Here is a 24312-nt window from a genome sequence, read left to right as displayed (position 1 = left end):
GGGGACTTTAATTATGTATACAGACTTCTAATGACTCAACATAAAAAAATGAGAAAATCAATTTGCTTTTTTGTTTTTTTGACCTCCTCTAATCTAAATGGCAGGCATATGGGTTAAATAAATTTAATCTCTCACTTGACTCCATGAACTATGGCAAGGGTAACTTAGGTTCCTTGAAAAGAACTTTCCAGTCTAGGAAAGATTTAATAAGAAAGACTCTCCTACCAGTTGCTCCCTAAAGAGTGAAAGAATGGAGGACAAACTTTTAAAGTAACAGGGCAGTTTTATGGAGCAGATGTTCTCAGGGGTTCTTGTGTAGGTTCTTAGGATTCTTTTGGGAGGATAAAAATATCCCTCTAAGCCAACCAGCTGCCATCTCTTTTTTCTGGGCCCAGGGAAAGGGAAAAAATCTGGGGGGGTCAGAGGCACCAAAAGTCCATAATGACTTAGAATTACAACAGTTTGGAACACACAAGAATACATATTACCTTCTCTAACACAGTGAAGGTTGAGATAACAAGGTGAATATTTTAAAATTAAACTGGATGTACTATTATAACATTCAATGCCATTTGTACAAATCTAAGAAAAGAACCTTTCTACCAAAATTAAATAGTATACAGTCATTTGGAAAAGCCTGAAGGAAAATAATGAAAATAAAAATAACAAAACAGTAAAGGCAATACCTTTGTTCTCTGGAAGACAGCCTTTGGATCTAAAGTCTTAGTCTTTCCAGGATTGTTTTTATTGGTTTTAATCCAACAAATATCTTCACATCTTCTGTAACCCCATTTGCGTAAACACTAGAAAGAATTTAAAAAAAGAAAGCCTTAGTTAAAAGAAATAAACAAAAGTTAAAATAACCAACCAGCACTAAAAAAACTTCCTAGAGGTTTGAGACACTAAATTCCAAGATGTGACAGTAATTTTTAATTCAGAAATAGAAAAATGAAAAACCAGTCTTTACGCAGCCAATATATAGAATGCATAGACATATTCTGGAAATTAGTATAATATATAAAGTTAAATATGAAAACACATAATTTTACTAATATTCCAATTCTTTAATACTACCTTCCACGGGAATCAATAGAAAGGGTTTTGGGTTTTTTTTTTTAAGATTTTATTTATTTCACAGACAGAGATCACAAGTAGGCAGAGAGGCAGGCAGAGAGAGAGGGGGAAGCAGGCTCCCTGCCGAGCAGAGAGCCCGATGTGGGGCTCGATCCCAGGACCCCGGGATCATGACCTGAGCCAAAGGCAGAGACTTTAACCCACTGAACCACCCAGGTGCCCCGAAAGGGGGTTTTAAATCATAAAACACTCAGCCCCCTCTTTAATCATAAAATTCAACAGATAATTTGATTCCTAGCACCTCAATTTTCTATCCTCTGACAAAGCTAAAAACTACGGAAAGTATTTTAATTGATAGCCTCTTTTCAAATGAGAGTCTTTATATATTTAACATTAACAACTTCAGCTTCAGTGTATAGCTCATTACTGGATAAAACTGTACTTTCATCTTTATACAATCTAGAAAATAGAGATCTGACCCTTAGTGTCCTAGAATCTGTTATATAAGAATATGTAACAAATACTTGCTAATACACTGCTTAGAGTGGCATAATGAGGGCCCACTACCCAATACATGTGCTGCATAGCTGGTGGGAATAAAAACATAAGATATACCCCCTCCCCAAATGATCTAAAAGGAAAGTAGGGGGAAAATAACTAAACTGTGCAGTAGAATATTGTTGGTACTGGTCATTTCAGGAATGCCCTTGCTGTGTAAAGTGAGAAACACCTCAAAATGAAACTTGGATTTTTATTTTAAAATCTCAAATATCAAGATCAGTATCTGTTCCTGTCACCAATTATTTGTTTTGCACTGGATATTCATTATAAACCACAAAGCTCTAAAACCTCATGCCCTAATCAATTTAACAAAAAGCCTGTTAAGTATTTCTAATGCTAAATTATTTTTGCAGTAATTTTTGGCCAAAATCTGCTTTCACCAATATGACATAAACAAATACAATAAAACCTCCCAATCATTTTCAACCTAATTTGGGAGGTGGAAGGCAAGCCCAAAGCCAGACATTAGCAGCTATAAAAGGTAAATACCAACATACCTATAAAAACATATAGTATATTTCTATTTTCTTAGTTTTTCCAGAGCTTCTTGGAGAGGTGCCAGCAAAAAATAGATACCGAATTGGAATGCAGTTATAGTCTTACATTGGAATTAATAAACACCACAAGCAAGGATGTATCTAACAGTCTCAAACTTGTTATTTGTATAAAGAATACAAAGTAACTGCAGAATTTCAGGATTTTAGCATAAATTTATCTCAAAATAATCCTACTTAAATTCTTCACCTGTCAAATGGACACTTCCGAAAATTACTAGCCTTAAGTGAGATTATCTGCTGTCTAACAAAATATATCCTAAAAATGGAAGGTGTCATCTAGTAACAAGTGAAGAAACTGAAACCTACCACAGTAAAAATCTCTTTGCCAAAAGTTTCATTGCTAGACAGCAGAACTGAGACTAAAACTGAATGAAGCCTTCTAATACGTAGCCACATGCTCCCATGATTCTTAGATAAAAAGGCATATGCTACTTTATTTCCATTTAGAAATCCAAAATAAGTGCAATAAGAAAAATAAAGTCCTGAAATACAGGAAATACAAGATGCTTAAAATAAATACAGGTGTTATGTAACTTCTTTCTCACTCTCATTTGATCATTCAAACCATGCGTTCCAGATGCCATGTTATTTTTCCAATTTGTTTTGGTTTTTATGTGGAATTCAGAAGTTAATATTATTCAGAAGAGTACCTTCTAGCTACTCATAATGAGTAGCAAATGATACTAAGCAGCCTGTTTTTGAGCTGCAGTTTCAAATGCCTAAACCGTTCTGAAGTTGTAACAAATTATATTGGGACTTATTGAACCCTAGTGCTAATTAACTGAAGAGTACTGCCTTTCATGCATTCTTTTCTGAACATATTTTTTCCTTCTGAGTATTTTAGCAACTGTTCAAGAAACAAAGGACAGAATAACATCTATCTTCAAACTTTTTATATTTTTTCTTATGAATTAAAAATCCAATTTAAAGAAAACCATCTTACCACTCTTCCAAGGTCCAATCCCTCCCCGGAACCACACCAGAGAAAGATAAATGATCGAGGGGCTGCAATCTCATCAATCTCTAACTTCATAATCTGTGGAAAACCAAAACAATACTACATTTACCCAATCATCCTAAATCCGAAAAAACAACCATTGAGATTTATCAGGATTTTAAGCAGATGTGTTCTTTAAATGTACTAATTTTCATTAGCAAATAAATTTTATCCTTACAAATTATTCTATTTTCTTATTCTATATTAAGAAAACAAACAAACAAACACATACACACACACACACACACACACACACACGATTTCATACAGAAAAAGGTTACGGGGGGGACCATATTCATAGACTAAAGGAATTCTATAAGATGTAGCTTGAGAGCAGCCCTTCATGATTTATAGAAAAAGGAACTGAAATAGGAAGAGGTTAAATTACTCCCAAATTAGGAGCAAAATTAAAATGAAATATAACAAATGTTTGGGGAAGATTTGGTTTCCAGTATTTACATAAGTTCTATATAAAATAAACCAATATGCACATCTCATTATAATGTATACGTTAAGTCTGAAATGCCAAAAAATAGTCTAATTTTTCCAAGGAAGACATAGAGATGGCCAAAAGCCACATGAAAAGATGCTCAAAGTCACTCATCATCAGGGAAATACAAATCAGAACTACAATAAGATGCCACCTCACACCTGTCAGAATGGCTAATATTAACAACAGAAGAAGAAACAGGTGTTGGCAAGGATGCAGGTAAAGGGGAACCCTTATTAACTGTTGGTGAGAGTGCAAACTGGTGCAGACACTCTGGAAAACAGTACGGAGTTTCCTTAAAAAGTTAAACCTAGAACTACCCTACCCTACGATCCAGCAATTGCACTACTGGGTATTTACCCAAAGGATATAAAAATACTGATTTGAAGGGACACATGCACCCAAAGTTTCTAGCATCATTATCAGCAATAGCCAAACTATGTAAACAGCCCAAATGTCCATCAACTGATGAAGAGATATGGATGTGAGATATATTTACAATGGAATATTAGTCAGCCATTAAAAAGAAGAATGAAATCTTACCATTTGCAATGACACAGATGGAGCTACAGAATATGCTAAGCAAAATGAGTCAGAGAAAGACAAATATATGATTTTACTCATATGTGGAATTTAGGAAACAAAACAAATAACATAGGAGGGGAAAAACTGAGAAAGGCAAACAAAGGCAAAAATAAAATAGACTCAACTATAGAGAACAAACAGGGTTGACGACGGGAGGTGGGCAGGGGATAAGCTAAATGGATGATGAGCATTAAGGAGGGCACTGGTTGTGATGAGCACTGAGTACTGTATGTAAATGATGAATCACTAAATTCTACACTTGAAACTAATATTATACTATATGTACACTAAGTGGAATTTAAATAAAAACTTGCAACAAAAATTAATGTATAATTTTGTTTCCTTTGTATGTGTTGTTTCCTTTGTATGTGTTGTTCCCTTATATGTGGTTCCCTTGTATATGTGTTTCCCTTTTGTGTCACACTGAAAAAAAGTTCAAATAATTAAATCTGTAAATTTCCAGTCACATAAAAAACTGTAAAACCAACCATTTTATATGATATTCTTTTTCTTCCAGTTTTCCGCCACAGTTAAGTTTCAGAGACCATAGTTTAAGCAAATATTTATGTTTCATTTATTTAAAAAATCTTAACTTATTTTTTTTTAATATTTATTTATTTATTTGACAGGCAGAGATCACAAGTAGGCAGAGAGGTAGGCAGAGAGAGAAGGGGAAGCAGACTCCCTACCAACCAGAGAGCCTGATGTGGGGCTTAATCTCAGGACCCTGAGATCATGACCTGAGCTGATGGCAGAGGCTTTACCCCACTGAGCCACCCAGGTGTCCCTAAAAAATATTAACTTTAGTAACAGATCCATTTAAGTTATAAGCTTACCATCTCTAACTTAATCTAAAAAGAAAAATATTATTTGACAGTAATAACGGATGTAAGTGACAATATGTATAAACCTAATGAGTTTTATATTCTGACTTTTTAAAATCTTGAAATCTCTCATCTAATACTCTCATTAAGAATATGAATAAGTAATTATGTAACACACACACATATTCCTACATGTTTACAGATGAAATAGATAAAAACAAGTGATGTCACACATTAGTGAAGAACATTAAGCAAATTATTCTCTTGACACTGCAGTTCTAAATGCTAATTGTTGGTATTTTAAATAGGTCCTTATGTTCTTTGCCAAAATGTGCTGACCACTACTGACTCTCTAATGTAAAAGAGAATACCTGTGAAATCCTCTTTCTTATTTACATTTTATATATTGGTTTAACTATTGGCACTTTCTTTAAGATATTATCACATAAAGGTTAAGAACTTAGGGCTCAAGGGCCAGACAAAACATTTCAACTATGCCAGCCAGAGCTGTTCAGTAAAATTAAACTGAAATCAAGAATATACATATAAAAGAGTTCCTTTATTTCAAAAACTCTATTAGTCTGTCACAAATAATTGAAGCTATTGTGCCTTTACTCACCAAACCTTAGAGACTGGCCAGAGAAAATAAAGTTCAGCCTAGTTTCAGGTGACGCATGAACAATGCAGGGGTTAGTGGCACCAAGTCATACCCCCCATAAAAATGCGACTATAACTTCTGACTCCCCAAAGCTTAACTACTTACACCTACTGTTGACTAGAAGCCCTACCGATAACATAAACAATTAACACATTTTATGTTATATGTATTTACACTCTATACTTAAAGCTAGAGAAAAGAAAATGTTACTAAGAAAATCCTAAGGAAGAGAAAATATATTTACACTTTTCTGTAAAAAAATCCATGTATAACTGAAATCATGCAGTTCAAATCCACATTGTTCAAGGATCAACTATAATAATCAAAGACATAATGAGATTTTTTTTCAATTTTCTTTCCTTTGATTAAGGTCACAAAGATTGTTTTTATATTACTAGTCAATTTTGATGAATATATGGCTACATAGATGTTTCTTAAACACAACTGGAAGGAACGTAAATTTGTGCAACCTATCTGGAAAATTCCCAGCAATAAATATCGAGAGTATTATGTCTTTTGCGTCGCCTTTAGAATACTATATACTGTTACCTTTCTGAATTTCAGTAAGTACAAATTACATTTATTATCAGAGGGTGGGAAAAACCTTTTCAAAGTGGTAATATCTATAAATATGTAAATAAAAATGTCTGAGGGATTGAGATGAAAGGAAAAGCTTCAAGGAGGAAAAACCATAGGTATACCCTGAAGATTAAATAATAGATGTTAACTATCATTAACACAGGAGGACTTGCAAGGATGCAGCACCATTTCCTACGAAACACCAGTCTTGACAGATGTCAGTCCTTTCCTTTCCCAACCTTCCTTCTGTGCTCAACACTCCTGCCTACTCTTTCCTTAAAATTCCCTATTCCCATGGCCCCTATGACATTAATACTCTTTTACATGTGCCTTTTTTTTTTTAAAGATTTTATTTATTTATTTGACAGAGAGAAATCACAAGTAGATGGAGAGGCAGGCAGAGAGAGAGAGGGAAGCAGGCTCCCTGCTGAGCAGAGAGCCAGATGCCAATGCGGGACTGATCGGAGGACCCTGAGATCATGACCTGAGCCGAAGGCAGCGGCTTAACCCACTGAGCCACCCAGGCGCCCTTACATGTGCCTCTTAAACGTAAAAGTTTCCTGAGGCTTTACTGTCAATCCACATATTATCTTAGTTAAGAGACACTATTTTAGGACAAATTCGTCTATTCTCATAGGCTTGATGCACTCATCTTCTGAATCTATATTTTGAGCCACAGATCTGTCCTTTGAATGATATATTCCTATTACAACCTCCACATCGATGTCTCACATATACCTCAAAATCAACACGTTCAATACGATCTAATCCCTCCAATCCAGCTCTTCTGAAATTCACTCTTTCTCAACTGGTGAAGAATCAACCCACCTATCCCAAGACTTAAACCTTCATATCATCCTTAACTCTCCCCCCTCATTCCAATCATGAGAGCTCACCACAGTACCTATTACACATTACTGAATTTATCACCTTTCTATTCTTACTACCATTACCCCTATTTATGGTCCCTTCATCTCCTAACTAGGCTACTGCAACGGTCTTCTATCTGCTCTCCCCTTTCCAGACTTTTCCTCTAGTCCATACTCCACACACTAATCTGACCACTGAACTAAACCGGTTAAAGCCCTTCAAAGACTCCTTAATGTCTTCAGGATAAAAGTTTTTTTTTTTTTTTTTAAAGATTTATTTATTTATTTGACAGAGAGAGATCACAAGTAGGCAGAGAGGCAGGCAGAGAGAGAGGAGGAAGCAGGCTCCCTGCTGAGCAGAGAGCCCGATGCGGGACTCGATCCCAGGACCCTGAGATCATGACCTGAGCCGAAGGCAGTGGCTTAACCCACTGAGCCACCCAGGCGTCCCTCTTCAGGATAAAAGTTTAAGCTTCTAAGAAGACATCATCTCAAGAAAGGACCAATCTATGTTCTAACATCAACCTACAAACCAGATATTCTTTGTCTCCATCCCTTCTGCTCTTACTGTTCTTTCCATCTGGAATCACCATCCTATTCCTTTCTTTATCTGGCCAATTACAACTAGTATTTATACTGTTAATGTGTCACCTCCTCTTTGTTCATGTACTCTCTCCTCCAAGGCTTGGTTAGTTTTTTTCAGATCATCTTGTGCAGTCCTCTGTTATAGAACTAACAAAATAATAATGCAATTATCTGTTTAGGTCAATATTTATCCCATTAAACTACATTCTCCTTAAGTCCAAGAACCAGGGTTTATTCACCTTTGAATCTCCAGTTACCTACCACATTGCCAAGCACAGAGCAGTGCTCAGTAAGTATTTATTTTTGTTATTGATCAGTAAAAACAGATAACTTTATGTAACTGACTGAAGTTACCAGCTTGCCTAATTTTATTTAGGAAAATGTGATTTTATGACAATTATATTATACTGAAATTATGTATCTTTTTTATCTATTATACTGTAAGTTCCTTAAAAAGAAATCATGTTTTACATGTATCTGTGTGTGTGTATATATATAAAAAATACTCTAATGTTTACTAAAACTAAGCAAATGCAGAAAGAATTACCAGTCATTCTGGCTTTACACTCTCCTACTTATACATCCAAGGACTCTTAAGACTGGAACTGTAAGTCTTCCACAGACTATTTACTCACTACCTCTTCAACTTCTGCCCCAAAAAGAATAATCAAACCAAAGATAGTGTAAAACTGTCAATGTACCCTGGATCTTCTGCCACATTATATATTATATATTTATGATTCCTAAAAATAGGGGAATATTTATAATCTTCTCAAATAAATATTCATTGAAAAAGAAATAATTACAATGTAGAAAGTTTCATCATACATCATCCCAAGTCCAGCATTTTTCATTAGCAGTGATGCCAGTTTCTCTGTAATATTCTTCTAAAGGGGGTTCCAGAAGAATCACATCAAATTTAGGTGTCAGTTCTCTGATGTCAAAGGCTTCTATATCTGCTTGTAAGTACCTATTTGATTAAGGCATAAAAAGTGACTAAGAGATTTTCAAATACCTTACAGATAAGAATGAAAGGAATTTCTTAAATATTACTAAACACTATGTACAAAGTAATCATAAACTAATTACTGAATACCTTTTTTATGCAGGAGTATCTTTCCTCAGTATAGACAGTAAACCATCTACCAACACTCTTCTCTACAAGATGTCTACAATCACACTACAAAATAAAATCAAATTCCCTTATGTACATCAAGAGTGTACTTCTCTCATTTTTATACTTCCATATGAGTGTAAGTCTCTGAGCCCCATTTCGTTATCATCTGAATCTCCTAAGGACTACCACATTATTTTTTCTTAATTGTTAAGTTAGAAAAACTATTTGTTAGCTTTAAAAGCCTCCTTCTAAAAAATTGTTTCTAAAGATGGGTATAATTTGCTTTTATCAATCTGTTAGTAGAATTGTTTATATTAATAGCCTTTTCTGGCCACACAGTATAAATTACGACTAGCCTTTACTGAAAGTTTTTTTTTTATACATAGTGTTAAAATAATTTAAATACAAAACACTTTAACAGGTTTTTAAATTGGATGAATGTTAGAATCTGCTAATATTTTTCTCCACACACTCGGACTTCTTTGTGGTTCTTCTAATCACTAAAAAAATATATTTTAGCAAATTGTTAAATGTATAAAATGTTCAAAGTAAGCTAAATGTGAATTAAGTAGATTTTCCAATTTCAAAGACTTTTTACACATTTTTGAGGAAAATATTATTCTGTTTAGTAAAGGTTAAAATGAACTTTCATAATTCAGTATGTTAAGACTAGTATCCCTGAATGCTGTTATAATTAACCTTTACTTTTTCTTTTCCTTCATCTAAGTTTTCTAAAATTCCTTCAACAAATAAACTGCTTTTTGAAAGGAAAAGTCATTCAAAAACATTTTAAGAAACTCAAGATACAACAAACATGAATTATTTTTCTAAGAAAACATTTAGAAACACTTTAAAGAAATTATCTAGGAAATAAAAAAATAAAATAAAATGAGAGTACTCAGCACTGGAATGTCAAATGAATCTATTTTACCATACACAGGGAAAGTTTGTTAACATTATAGGTGCTGAGTTTTTTTCAAACAGAAAGGCCACAAGATAAAAGAACTGCTATTTTAAGCCCAAGTTGGGAATGAAAACTGAAAAAAAAACACTTACATAGGAGGAGTGTTCGATTTAGCTATTAACTCATCCTTCAGCCTGATGAGCTCCCTCAGTTTGGGATATTCCTCAAATCTGTCAGCCAAACCTGAGGACAAAAAATAGTAAATACTAAATTTCAATACGATGGAAATTAGTATCAGTGAATTCAAAGGTTATGAGCCCTCTCAGGAAAACACAAAAATACACAATCACCACTTTATTCTTGTGTCCTTTTAAAAAAGTTAATTGAGTATTTTTTAAATATTTCACATATATATTTAATATCTAATGACCCTAATCCCACATGGAAGCAAAAACCCAGATGTTTTAAAGCTCAGTCCAAATTAATAAACCATTTAATCTCTCATATTTAAGTTAAATCTGCTCAGAGCATTAAGTTAAGCCATTCTGTCTGTTCTAAGGGAAAGAAAAGAACAACTGCCTTCTACCAGGTCTTCCCCCTTTCTATTAGCTAAAAGAATTCTTTCTCCTTAAGAAGCTAGTGATTACTGAAGTTTTTATTTAGCTTCTTAAGTAGTTATCAAAGGCAGAGAAAATGAGTATTTATTTTCTTTCTTATGATTACATATAGGAAGAAACAAAGAACAGTTAGAGATGAGAGAAACACAGCCGATGACCTTAAATTAACTGGCTATGGCTCATGGACACAACCCTAGAACAAATCTAGTAAAGAAGATAATGAGTCCCTAATAGACTACCTCTCACCTCCCAGACAACTTGTTTTCACTATGAGTATTTCTTATATCAATATTTATAATTTTAAAGATTTCACATCTCCCCGTCATTATGAACCAAATCCCCATATATATTTTGAGGCTTAAGATCTTAAAAAACATATATAAGTCCTACAAAGTGTACTTAAAGACTCACTGTTCCCATGTCCTCAAAAATGTTTTACATCTTTGAGCTCAGAAGAGATTTTAGGTAAAGCAGCATAATGCCTGTTTTAGCAACTACAGGGATAAGTAGGGCTTTGAATATCAAAGATTCCTAAAATCTTTTATTTGGTTTTTCTCCCCCCTCACCCCAAGAAACATATTCCTAACAATATAAATCATATAAGCATCTCAATTTAAAAATGAAAAGTACAGACATTAATAACCTTAATATCAAAGAGTAAAAGTGAAAGATTTCCTAAAGCCTCTTCAATCAGTGCTTATAAAACAAACTGCAAATAAAACAAGTTTAAAGATTTTATTATAATCAGGTTTTAATCACAGTAGAATCGGATCTCACTCTTCTATAACAGAAAATGTAAGTTCTTCTCAATCCGTAATAGTTTCCTAAGTACTTTTATCTTTGCTGTGGGGAAATACGTATCTTAAAAACATAAAGGTGGATTCTGAAATTCAGTTATACAGCTATCATAAAAAACAGCTTTACTGAAGTATAACCAACATAGAAAAACACACATATTTAATATACACAATTTGATGAATTTAGACATATGCATCCATCCGTGAAATCATCACAACCAAGGCAACAGACACATCTATCACCTCTAGAAGTTTTCTTGTGTTCCTCTGGGTGTGTGTGTGTGTGTGTGTCTGAGCATGTTTGATAAGAACGCTTAAGATGTGATCTACCCTTAACAAATTTTTAAAGTTTTATTGACTACAGTCAACAGCATTGCTGACTACAAACACAATGCTACACAGCAGATCTCTAGAACTCATTCATCTTGCATAACTGAAAGTTTTTATCAATTCAGTAACAATTCCCTATTTTCCCATTCTTCTAGTCCCTGATAATCACTGTTCGCTGATTCCATGAGTTTGACTACTTTATTGTATTTATATTACATATACCCTATTAGGTACTTAAGTATTTGCATATTTGTTCTGTGACTGGCTTATTTCACTTCACAGTATCATAACTTTTTATGCTACAGCTAAATTTTGCTCATGAAAACACTAAAATTAGTTTCTACTTCAAGAGTAACCTCAAGAGTTGCTTGTGAGCAACACAGAAATAATAAATCAGATGGTACCAAAATTAAATTTTTTGTGTATGGCAAATGATGCCATCAAGAAAGTAAAAAGGCAACCCACAGAATGGGAGAAAATACCTGCAAATCATATGTCTAAAAAGAGACTTGGATTGAGAATATAAACTCTTATAATGTAATAATAAAAAGGCAAATAACCACTTAAAAAATAGGCAAAGAGTTTGGATATTTTTCCCAAGTATTTAAATAGCCAACAAATATGAAAAGATGCCGAACATCATTAGTCATCACTAGGAAAATGCAAGTCAAAATCCCTTCATACCCACTAGGATGGCTATAATTAAAAAGATAGATAACAGTAAATGGGAAGAAACTGGAACCCTGATAAACTATTGGGAAGAATGTCAAATGGTACAGTTGCTTTGAAAAGTAATTGTGCAGTTCCCCCAAAAGCTAAACAGAGAATTAACACATGACCCAACAATTCTACTCTTAGCTATATGCCTAGGAGAAATGAAAGCATATTTTACACAAGAATTTTACATGAATATTCATGCAGCAATTTATAACAGTCAAAAAGTGGAAACAACCCAAATGAATGGATAAACAAAATGTGGTATATACATACAATGGAATATTATTTGGCAGTCAAAATAAATGAAGTACTGGTTTATGCCACAACATCAACAACCCTTGAAAATATTGTGCCAAGTGAAAGAAGTCAGTCACAAAATACCACATATTGTACAATTCCACTTATGTGAAATGTTTAGAATAGGCAAATGGCTAGAAATAGAAAGTTAATTAATGTTTACTTAAGGTTGGGGGCAGATGAGGAGGAGGTCATGGGAACTAACTAGTAATGGGTACTGAGTTTCTTTAGTGGAGATGAAAATTAGATTGTGGTAGTGACTGCACAAACTGGATTTACTAAAAACAAAACAAAACAAACCAGAATTATACCCTTTAAAAATGGGTGACCTATATGGTACATGAATTATCTCAATAAAGCTTTTTAAAAATGCAGGGGTAATACATTTGAGAGACTTAGTAAACTGGGGCCGAGGAAAGAACCTCTGAGCTTGAGGATATCTCAAAAATTGAAAAGCAAAGAGAACAAAATCTGAAAAAAACAAAAAAGCAACAAAAAAAGCGCTAGAAAATCCAAGAACCATGGGACAATTACAAAAGATATAATATGTGTAAGGGAAATACCAGAAGAACGAGAGAGAGAAGAGAAGAAATTTCTAAAATAAAAATGACTGAGAATTTCTCCAAATTAATATCAGACAACAAACCAAATCCAGAAAGCAGAGAGACTATCAAACAGTATAATGCCAAAAACCCTAAATTTATGGCATATCATTTTCAAACTACAGAATGTTAAAGATAAAGAAAAAATCCTAAAGAAACCAGAGGGAAAAAACACCATGCCTACAGAAGAACAAATAGAAAGATAAACAAAAAGACAACAGTTATATCCAGTATCTTAGAAACATGCAAGCAAAAAAAGATTGGAGTGAAATATTTAAAGTGTTGAAAGGAATAAACCACCAGCCAAGAATCCTAACCTCTGTGAAATTATTCTTCAAAAGTGAAAGAGAAATACTTTCCTAGAAAAAAAAATTTGAGGAAATTTGTTGCCAACAGATTCGGCTTGCATGAAATGTTAAATTCTTTAGAGACAAGGGAAAAAATATTATAGGTGAGAAAATCAGACCTACAAACAAAAGCAAAGCACCAAAGAGGGAATAAATGAAGGTAAAATAAAAATGCAAGGATAGTCACAGAACCAAACTGAAGAAGGAAGGAAGGAAGGGAGTGAGTAACACTGCTGGAAGGAAAGGAGGGTATACTAGAAGTATGGAGAATGAAAATAGGAAGCCAGGAAAAATAATTCTGGAATTAGAAAAGCCAAGCCAGGAAAAATGATTTTGTTAGAAATAATCCACAAAATGGATAAAGTACATGCATGTAATCGAGAATTAGCAATAGCATATTCCCAACAAATCTAACATACCTACATCCCTGATGAAATTTTGAGGTCTATGTCCAGTGTCTACAAAATGTTGGCAGTAATCATTATGGGGATTTAAACTCTGCGTTCCCTAAAGAAAAAGTCAAAATTAAATTAAGAGCATTTTACTCTAATGGCAGATACACTAACTCTGTACTTTATTTTTTATTATGAGGCCATATAAAATAGAAGTTGATACATTTTTTAAAAATTAGTAATATTTGGAAACACAACTAAAATGACAGTAATACTCCTTAGTGGCTACAAACATTGATTTAGCATTATCTCATCCTAAATAGCCAAGTATCAGAAGATTATTTCAAGAATAATTTTAAAATTTTTATTTTATAATGATAATTCCTCAAAAACTGAAAAATATTGAAAATAGTATTTAAAATTTTTTCATGCATAGAGCTGAAATGTGAAGACTTATAATATGAAAATTTATTTACCTTAAGAAAAGTACTAGAATCTTTATAAATCTCTTCTTCATAAGGCAAATTCTCTTCTTCTTGTTGCATTTCTAATTCATCCTTGGAAAAGATTAAAGACATTTTATGTATATAAGGAATATTTTATGTATTTATGATATCTTGAGTAGTAAGACTCAATATAACTTTTTTTTTAAAGATTTTATTTATTTGATAGAGAACATCAGCAGGAGGAGCAGCAGGCAGAGGGAGAAGGAACAGGCTCCCCGCTGAGCAAGGAGCCTGATGTGGGGCTCAATCCCAGGACCCTGGGATCATGACCTAAGCCAAAGGCAGATGCTTAACCAAGTGAGTCACCCAAGCACCCCAACACTCAATATAAATATTTCATTTCCCTAAGATATAATTTTTCAAATTATCATTAAAGTCAAACACTGAAGTCATTGCATGCTTTTCATTACCTAGTTATTTTTATAATAAAAATTTCCTTTTCATTCTCATCAATGAATACCTGTCTATAACTACTGATTTTGTTGACTGAATTGTCTAATATTATTTATCTCATTATACTGTAAATACTGGGATTTAGCTCAAATCATGAAAGACATGACCACCAATGGGACAATTTTATTTCTCTTAAAAACCATATGAAACTATTTTTATCAGATGGTAAGAAAGTAAACAGCCTTATTTCTGATACGGAAAAAGCTTATTGGTCTGGAGAGAAAATCAAACCAGCCATAGCATTCCCTTTGGCCAAAACCTAATCTAGAGCAAGGCCCTCACTCTTTTCAATTCTATGAGGCCTGAGAGAGCTAAGGACGCCACAGAAGGAAAGCTGGAAGCTAATAAAGGTCAGTTCATGAGGTTTAAGGAAAGAAACCATCTCCATAACATAAAAGTGTAAGGTGAAGCAGCAAACACTGATGTGGAAACTGTAGCAACCCTGAAGCAAGACCCTCTACCAGCAAAAAGAAAAAGATTAAAACTCACTGAAAAGCTCAAAAGATGGCTAGCAATAAAGCATTTTTTAAAAAGATTTTTTTATTTATTTGTCAGAGAAAGAGAGAACACAAGCAGGGGGAGCAGCACGCAGAAGGAGAAGCAGGCCCCTAGCTGAGCAAGAAACCTGATGTGGCACTCAACCCCAGGACCCTGGGATCATGAACAGAGCCAAAGGCAGATCCTTAACGGACTAAGCCACGCAGGCATCCCGGCAATAAAGTATTTTTAAATTAAGGTATATATCTTGCTTTATTAGATGTTAATGCTACGGCACATTTAACAGACTATAAGATAGTGTAGACATAACTTTTATATGCAGTGGGAGACCAAAAATTTCACTTGACTTGCTTTACTGCGATATTCACTTCTTTGTGATGGTCTGGAACCAAACCTACAGTATCTCCAAGGTATGCCTGTATACATAGGCTACTGACATTTACTTTACAAAGCTTAAAATTGAGCTTTCATTAAATTTATTTTCCTGGATAAGAATCTACTGTGGGGCGCCTGGGTGGCTCAGTGTCTGCCTTTGGCTTAGGTCATGACCCCCTGGGATTGAGCCCTATGTTGGGCTCCCTGCACAGCGGGGAGTCTGCACTCTCCCTCTGTGCACTTTCTCTCTTTCAAATAAATAAATAAAATCTTAAAAAAATAATAAAAGTAAATTTAAAAGAAAAAGAATCTATTATTGTAAGGATTTATATTTTTCTTGACCAGAAAATTGCCCTGTTCTCTACTTGCCTTATATTCTTCCATTTTGTCTTCATCTGTCTCTCCTTCATCCTGATACTTACGTTTTGCATTTGGAGCAGAGGTATCATAGGAAGCCCTGAAAATTAAAACTGAAGTGTCACACACATATATAGAAAGATGTATAAATGGCAGCTATTAATAATATTAAATAACAGTTTACAAAAACAGAACAAGGCACATTTTTTCTGATTAAACAGTATTTATTCATTCATCTAGTTTATAAATTAAAAAAAAAAACAAAAAAAAAAACACACAACCTGATTGTCAATTCTGTATTTTACTTTTATGAGAAAGCAACCAAACAGGAAAATAAGCTTTTATAATGGATGTATGGCAAAAAGAAACTTCTATATTATATATCATTCTGAATTGCCTTGAGCAAAATTGATATTCAAATTAATAACCTGAAAAATTCTGAAGTGCTTTATGAACTACCAAATGAATACCACTTTTAGGGTAAAGTATGTTTTTCTTTATAAGAATTTGTAAATATAACAATTTAATCCATGGTGTGTAAGCTAATTCTTAGTCTAAAATGCCATTCTAAATACTTTATGAATGAGAACATACTATATTCAGAAAGTGTTTCATAGTTCATGAATACTAAAAACCAAAAATCAGTATTTCTGAAATCTTTACTTTGATGCTTGTCATAACACACTTCATACCTAGGATTATCTGTTTGTCAAAACAATAACCAGGGGCACCTTGGTGGCTCAACCAGTTAAACGTCTGCCTTTGGCTCAGGTCATGATCTGGGGTTTTGGGAGTAAGCCCCATAATGGGGGGGGGGGTCCCCTGCTCAGCGGGCAGTCTGCTTGTCCCTTTCCCTCTGCCCCCCAGCTCACTAATGCTCGCCCTCTAATAAAATTTTTTTAAAAAGCAAACAATAACCCTTTCACAATATTAACATGTCGCTAAAAAAAAAAAAAAAAAAAAAAAAAAATTCAACTGACCTGCAAGTTTCTCTTGTTTCAGCAATTTCTCTCTGCTCATCTTTGCTATTTAACACAGCACCAATGCTATCGGCACTTTCTGCTCCCAACTGAGAAAGGACAAAAACCAAAAATTAGATCATAAAGCACCGGATAGCCTTTCCTGCCTGAGTAGCAACACTGAATATATCAGGTATTTGAAAACAAACAAACTCTAACTCCTTCAGCAGGCAAGTGGATTAATTACCTTGCAGGAAAAACAGTAAATACCTTGGAACAAAACCATGTTAATTAGGAACAAATCTGAGAGCTAGCAAGCATTTTATACCTTCAGTTGTATTTGAAATTAAGACAATTTTAGCCATCCTCTACTTTTCAAGTAAATAAAAAAACACAATTTAGTAGTAGTAGCAAAAACAAAAAAAGCAGCTCATATAGTGTATACAGAGTGGTAGGCATTAACACTTTGTATCCATCAGCTCCTATATTATACCTTATTTATCTTGTGCTGTAGTAAATATTTATCCAGTTTTATTCAAGCCAAGTCTTTATACAATGATTTATAGGCACAACACTGAATTTTAATAATACCTAAAAAATGGTAATGCAAATTGTTTGGCAGTCAGGAAAGTTCTGCAAAATACAACAAATAACTAGTTGAGATAAGCTGGCTGCAAAAAATGGGATCAGTTTATAGACATCTTTTTTTTTTTTAAGATTTTATTTATTTATTTGAGAGTGAGAGAAAGAGCACAAGGAAGGGGAAATAAATGGGGAGGGGGAAGCAGGATCCCCACTGAGCAGGGAGCCTGATGTGGTATTCAATCCCAGGACCCCGGGATCATGACCTGAGCCAAAGACAGATGCTTAACCATCGGAACAACCCAGGCACCCAGTTCATGGACATCTTTAAAAGCCAAATGAAGGGGCACCTGGGTGGCTCAGTGGGTTAAGCCACTGCCTTTGACTTGGGTCATGGTCTCAGGGTCCTGGGATCCAGCCCCACATCTGCCTCTCTGCTCAGCAAGGAGCCTGCTTCCGCCTCTTTCTCTGCCTATCTTTCTGCCTACTTGTGATCTCTGTCAAATAAATAATCAGGGGGCGCATGGGTGGCTCAGTGGGTTAAAGCCTCTGCCTTTGGCTCCGGTCATGATCTCAGGGTCCTGGGATCAAGCCCCGCATCCGGCTCTCTGCTTGGCAGGGAGCCTGCTTCCCTTTTTCTCTCTGTCTGCCTCTCTGCCTACTTGCAATCTCTGTCTGTCAAATAAATAAATAAAAAACCTTAAAAATTTTTTAAATAAATAAATAAATGATTAAATAAAAGCCAAATGAACTGAGGGACATGAGGCCATGAGGGACAATTTTATATTTTATATAAAGGGACAATTTTATATTCTTAAGCAAGGCATGAGGAAATCTGCATTAAATAGTCTCTTTAGCTCAGGAAAGGGAATATACTAAAATATCAGAGCTACAAGTCCCTTGCTTGATCTTAAGCAATCACCACTGCCTTTTTTGTCTGCCTACTTCATGACTCCCCTAAGGTTTCTCAATGACAGATCTCTTACTATGTATCAAATGTTCCTGACTTTTTAACTCTCCCATAAAATCTTCCTGAACCCTATTCTCATTAGTTAAAAGACACATCTACTTCCCATAGTTAAAATGATTTCTAATCTTCCCATGACTGACTCCTCTCTCTTGAGGTCTCAGATGAGGACAAGTGATTTCCTTAAGGAGTGCATAGAATAGGTAGCCTCCTTCCACTTTTCTCCTTTTTATTTCCTTATTTGGGTCTTAGTACTTAACACAACTTTCAATTATTTTAGGTCTTACTTTTGCTTACTTCCTGTTCATATTGTTTCAAGGCCTTTAACATGACTTCTGATTATTTTACACTTAAATTATTTTATCTTTACTTTTGTTTACTGCTCCACAAGTTACATCTAAGTTCTCTAAGCAGATGAATGCTGTCCTCTTGGTATCTGTATGTTCACAGCTTGTATAATGCCTGACTCAGAGTAGATGCTCAATATTTTAATGAACCAATTAGATTTCCTACTACATTAGAATACAATGTATTACATTAGAAATGCTTTAAGTTAAAATTCTGCTAACATATATAATTGTCCTCACATGCTCCAAAAACAAAAAACAAATCTGTGGAATGACTGGAATAAGTAAATCACAGATTTTCTGTTATGGAAGCACTAAATATGTTCTTTTAACAATTTCGACAATTTGGTATCATTTAAAAGCATATACGATTTTTTGGGGAACATAGCTATAGCTAAGTAAAAAGTAGGTGTAAGTTGCTGACATTTATATTCTGTGTAACAATAAGTAATGTTAAGTAGTGTACTCAACAGTAAGGACAACGAACACCAGCTGGAAGAAGACCCTTAGCCAGAGAGATCAAGACAGTTTTCATTACAATGTTCTGACCTGAGCTGTGCTACAGGAGATGCACAGAAATCAGAAAGGAAGGAGGACAGAATGCAAGTTGGTGTAGCCACTTTGGAAAACAGTGTGGAGATTCCTTAATTAAAAATAGAGCTACCCTATGACCCTGCAATTGCACTACTGGGTATTTACCCCAAAGATACAGATGTAGTAAAAAGAAGAGCCATATGTATCCCAATGTTCATAGCAGCAACGGCCACAGCAGCCAAACTGTGGAAAGAACCAAGATGCCCTTCAACAGACCAATGGATAAAGAAGATATGATCCATATATACAATGGAGTATTATGGCTCCATCAAAAAGGATGAATACCCAACTTTTGTATCAACATGGAAGAGACTGGAAGAGATTATGCTGAGTGAAATAAGTCAGACAGAGTCAATTATCGTATGTTTTCACTTACTTGTGGAGCATAAGGAATAACATGGAGGACATGGGAGATGGAGAGAAGTGAGTTGGGAGAAATCGAAGGGGGAGACAAACCACGAGAGACTATGGACTCTTGAGAAACAAACTGAGGGTTTTAGAGGGGAGAGGTGGAGGGTTGGGTTAGCCTGGTGGTGGATATTATGAAGGGCACGTATTGCATGGAGCACTGAGTGTGGTGCATAAACAATGAATTTTGGAACACTGAAAAAAAATAAATTTTCTTTAAAAAATAAACAAGGGGCGCCTGGGTGCCTCAGTGGGTTAAAGCCTCTGCCTTCGGGCTCAGGTCATGATCCTGGGGTCCTGGGACCGAGCCCCGCATCAGGCTCTCTGCTTCGCAGGTAGCCTGCTTCCCCCTTTCTTTCTGCCTGCCTTTCTGCCTACTTGTGTTCTCTGTCTGTCAAATAAATAAATAAAATCTTAAAAAAATAAAAAATAAAAAAATAAATGATAAAGGCAAAAAAAAAAGAAGTACAATTTTAAAAAAATTGTATAAATTGCACAAACCACATTCTGGAGAGTAATCTGTGTTGTTCAAATAGAGAAAACAATTGAAAGAAAGGCTGAAATTAGTTGCAAAAGTGGAGGTCTGTCATTGATTATATCAGACATTCTTTCTTATGTGGAAATAGTTCCTAACCAACTAGAGGACTAGGGAGCAACTAGTGTACTGGAAAGAGCATGGAAAAGCCTAAAACTACAAGCTTGCAACTTTATAAACTTTGTGGACTTCAGCATGTAACTTAAACTCTTTGAGCTCTATTTTCTTCATCTATAAGATGCAAATAGCATCTGACTTGCAGGACTGAAGATAATGTATATAAAAACTTAGCAGAGTCTTGATTCATTAAAGGTACTTAATAAAGGCACCCATCATGAAATTTTTTGCACTATGCAAGCTCTTTTAGGGTATGGACCATTTTTTATTCATAGTTGAATTGCCAGGGGCTTACTAGATCCCCTCGTGTATAATAAGACACAGAAGTAACCATTTATGAATGCATTTTGAGTCAAAGAAAATTAAACTAAAACTAAAATCTAAAAAAACTAAAAAATAAGAACCTTACTTGGTGGTAACAAAGCTACTGAATATTCTAAAGCCAACACAATAAAAGAAGGTACAAGAAAGAAGGCTTGGAAAAGATACCTGATTTGTCCCAGATCATAATGCTAGAGGGACAGAACAGGTCTGATTCCAATTCCCACATTTTTAACACTATATATACCATAACCATATATGACTATAAATACCGTAACCATATATGGTTATATACACCATAACCATATATATTTAATACATATATATATACACCATAAACCTTTTCATCAGATCATAAGAGTATAAGTTTCAAATTTTCATTTACTAAAACCAAGATTCATTACTGAAAAATAACAGTAAGATGCCTCATTAAAACCTCGTAGTATTTCCTCCATCACTTTTAGTGATATGAACGGTAAAAATGGGAAACACAAACTCTGACTCTAAGTAAAGGTGTGCATCTGCATTTTCTGCATGTGTACTCTCCTGATCAAGTGTTAATTCACACACGAGCTTTGGAGAGACTCACCTGGACTCAATTTTCTGGCCTAGCGATGAGTGACACGGGGCAAAAACTACCTAACCTCTCTAGCCTGTTTCATTACTTGGTAAGGGACGTCAATGATATCTATTCCAAATGTTTACTGTGGCTTAAACAGAGTGAGAATTCAAGTATTAGCAGTGGGTGATGACGAAGACACAGTACTTAGCAACACACAAGATGGGCAAACTAAAATTTTACACTCGGGCTACTTCTAATGCAGTCTTTAGATATGATCCCAAAGAAAACACTATAAATCTATTTCACAAGGAAGCCACAATCTCAAGAACTAGGTACTAAGAAGAAAGGCCTGACACGGACGACCATTTAAATAGTTTAGAGAAACTTAAGGGATAACAAATCACTTTCCTGGCGCGAACGACGGTAATTTATTTACAAAGACCAAAGCTTTGTCTCCCCATCCTTGAGCCCGGCGCCGGACACTCGGCGCGCATTCCATAATGGCTGCTGAGGACCAATCGTGGCGTTCGGTTTAGCAACATAATGGCCGCGGCACAGATGAAGAATATTCAAGGTACTGCGGCAGTTAAGAGCAAGAAAGGCAGGTAGGCCTAGGGATCAGGGTTGCGGAAACAGGGAAGTAAGCACCGCAACGCGTAGGCAAAGACAGAAAAGAACGAGGGGGAGGAAGAGAAGGGAACCGCGCACGCGCATTCTCGATTCCTCCCTGGGCCGCGGACCTGCTGTGCAAGGAGCTGTCGCCGTAACTTCTGCCGCTCCCGGATCTCCTGCAAGCGGCTGTCCATGTCCCAACTCCTGCTTCCCACTGCCCACAAAGCCTGACAATTAGCGGATGAAAAACCACCCGATTTTTCTTCTGAGTCTGTGGAACACAAGATTCAACGGGGTCTTCTACCACCCGGTATCTCTCCCCCTTTCCTCAATAGGTACTTCCGGCGCGGCCGGTATTGGCTCCACCGAGCCCGGAAGTCCCACCTCTTTCTGGACGCCCGCGATTTGACGCTATCAGGAAGGGACCCAATGAGGGATGTTGTGGCGGCGGATCTGTCTCGGAAGCGCTTCTGCCGCCTGCGGCTGCGTCTGTCAGAGCGGCTCCAGGGTGGGTCCACCTCCGGGTGTCTCGTTTGCCCTCCCTTGGGACATCAGGCTTCTCGGGTGTATCAGCCCTGTTTACGAGGTGTGGACCGTTTTGTTGATTCCCTTTTCCATTAGTTCCCCAGTTGCCGGTACTGACGGTTTAAAATTGGCCAGATAGCAGTTCTTCACGGAAAGCACAAACGCGAACCAGAGTGTCAGGTTTGAACCCTGGACTGTCCTTCAAGAATGAGTAGTCTTGGCTAGTTAATGACCTCCGTGAGCCCCGGGTTTCTCATTTGTAAAATGGGGGTTCTAGAAGTGCCTACCTCACAGAACTGTGAAGACCAGGAATAAACGGAGCCCGGCACGTAGTGTCATGGAGGTGCATTTTGAGATTCTTATTATGACTTAACGTTTCCCTTCAGGGAGGGTACATTGCATCTGCCTGTGCTCCACACTTGACTAACCCTTGAGAAGTTTCCTGTTTTACCAGAATGCGGTATGGGTACGGCAAGCGGAAAAGTATATGGATTTTTCCCTTTAGGGAAGGGGGTGATAGTAAAACGTGGTCTTGGTTCATGTCCTAGACGTCAGAGCCTAGCGGCGCTTTTTGTTTTTATACATTTATGCTTATACATTTGTCTTGGCTGGAAATCGCCCTGGGATATGGAAAGAGCTTACTGAAATTAGGGAGGGTGTGGGTGAGCAGGGCACAATGATGATTCTCCTCTCTTCATAGAAAGGCAATAAAGACCAATTTTAAGTTACTACTATTATTATCCACCACATTTGTTGTCTTATTCCAAATTCAAAGTATCAGAAGTAGGCTCAGACATCATGTTGCCTCAAGTTTAATTGGAAATTGTGGCAAGTACTTACCAACATTAGTAACAAGTCTTTATTCTTTGAGAGTGGATTTCATTTTTGAAACCAAATAAATCTTCCAGATCAAAACCAGGTGACTCAGACTAGGCCAGGAGTGGGCAGGGATACATTCTCCTAATTATCATGTATTTCTCAAGAACTAGCTCTGAAAGGCAATTTCAGAGCAGTTCTAAATATCCCTTGAGTAATGACAGTACTGTTTGGAAGTATGCTAACTTTCAAAGGGCCAATATTTTAAAAGATAATACTAACTTGTACTTATGAATTCAGGTGTTCCATTAAAAATCAATTGCATGTCCTGCCAATCATGTAAGTTGTGTACTGAGCTGAACTATTTATCAGGATAGGGATAGGCATTTGTTCATTCAAATATTTATGGATATTTATTGAGCATTTTAATAAATGCTGTGATAGACCCTTAGAGTTTATCAAGTCTGTCAAAGACTAGAAACCAAATAAGATTTTTTTGTTTTTGTTTTTTTGTAGTTTACAAAGCATGGTGTAGGTTATTTGCCTGTGGTCTTTGACCCCCACACTCTCCTAAACTCTGCTCTGTGATCATAGTTGGCCTGAGAGTCTATAGACTACATTTCTCAGCCTTCCTTGTCAAATGGATATTTATTGAGCATTTTAATAAATGCTGTGATAGACCCTTAGAGTTTATCAAGTCTGTCAAAGACTAGAAACCAAATAAGATTTTTTTGTTTTTGTTTTTTTGTAGTTTACAAAGCATGGTGTAGGTTATTTGCCTGTGGTCTTTGACCCCCACACTCTCCTAAACTCTGCTCTGTGATCATAGTTGGCCTGAGAGTCTATAGACTACATTTCTCAGCCTTCCTTGTCAAATGG

The 24312-nt window shown here is 35.7% G+C and overlaps 1 protein-coding gene across 2 annotated transcripts in view; it reads right to left on the bottom strand.

Moving 5' to 3' along the window:
* METTL14 (methyltransferase 14, N6-adenosine-methyltransferase subunit) overlaps positions 1-22439 on the bottom strand; it is a 28074-nt gene extending 5635 nt beyond the window's left edge. The window contains exons 1-9 of one of the 2 annotated variants that reach the window (XM_059377807.1): positions 22221-22439; positions 17069-17157; positions 16101-16188; positions 14376-14456; positions 13927-14014; positions 9953-10043; positions 8608-8749; positions 3136-3228; positions 687-803 (exon numbers count right to left, since the gene is read on the bottom strand). In XM_059377807.1, coding sequence (XP_059233790.1) covers positions 687-803; positions 3136-3228; positions 8608-8749; positions 9953-10043; positions 13927-14014; positions 14376-14456; positions 16101-16188; positions 17069-17157; positions 22221-22286 — 855 coding nt within the window. In that variant the 5' untranslated portion in view covers positions 22287-22439. Of the gene's footprint in view, positions 1-686; positions 804-3135; positions 3229-8607; positions 8750-9952; positions 10044-13926; positions 14015-14375; positions 14457-16100; positions 16189-17068; positions 17158-22220 lie in introns of those variants that run through there. The other variant, XM_059377810.1, reaches the window with a different exon arrangement.
* Between the last annotated feature and the right edge of the window lie 1873 nt (positions 22440-24312).

The sequence above is a fragment of the Mustela nigripes genome, chromosome 1 (assembly GCF_022355385.1).
Source record: "Mustela nigripes isolate SB6536 chromosome 1, MUSNIG.SB6536, whole genome shotgun sequence".
In the NCBI taxonomy this organism is placed as follows: domain Eukaryota; kingdom Metazoa; phylum Chordata; class Mammalia; order Carnivora; family Mustelidae; genus Mustela; species Mustela nigripes.
This window is presented reverse-complemented; position numbering and strand designations above follow the sequence as displayed.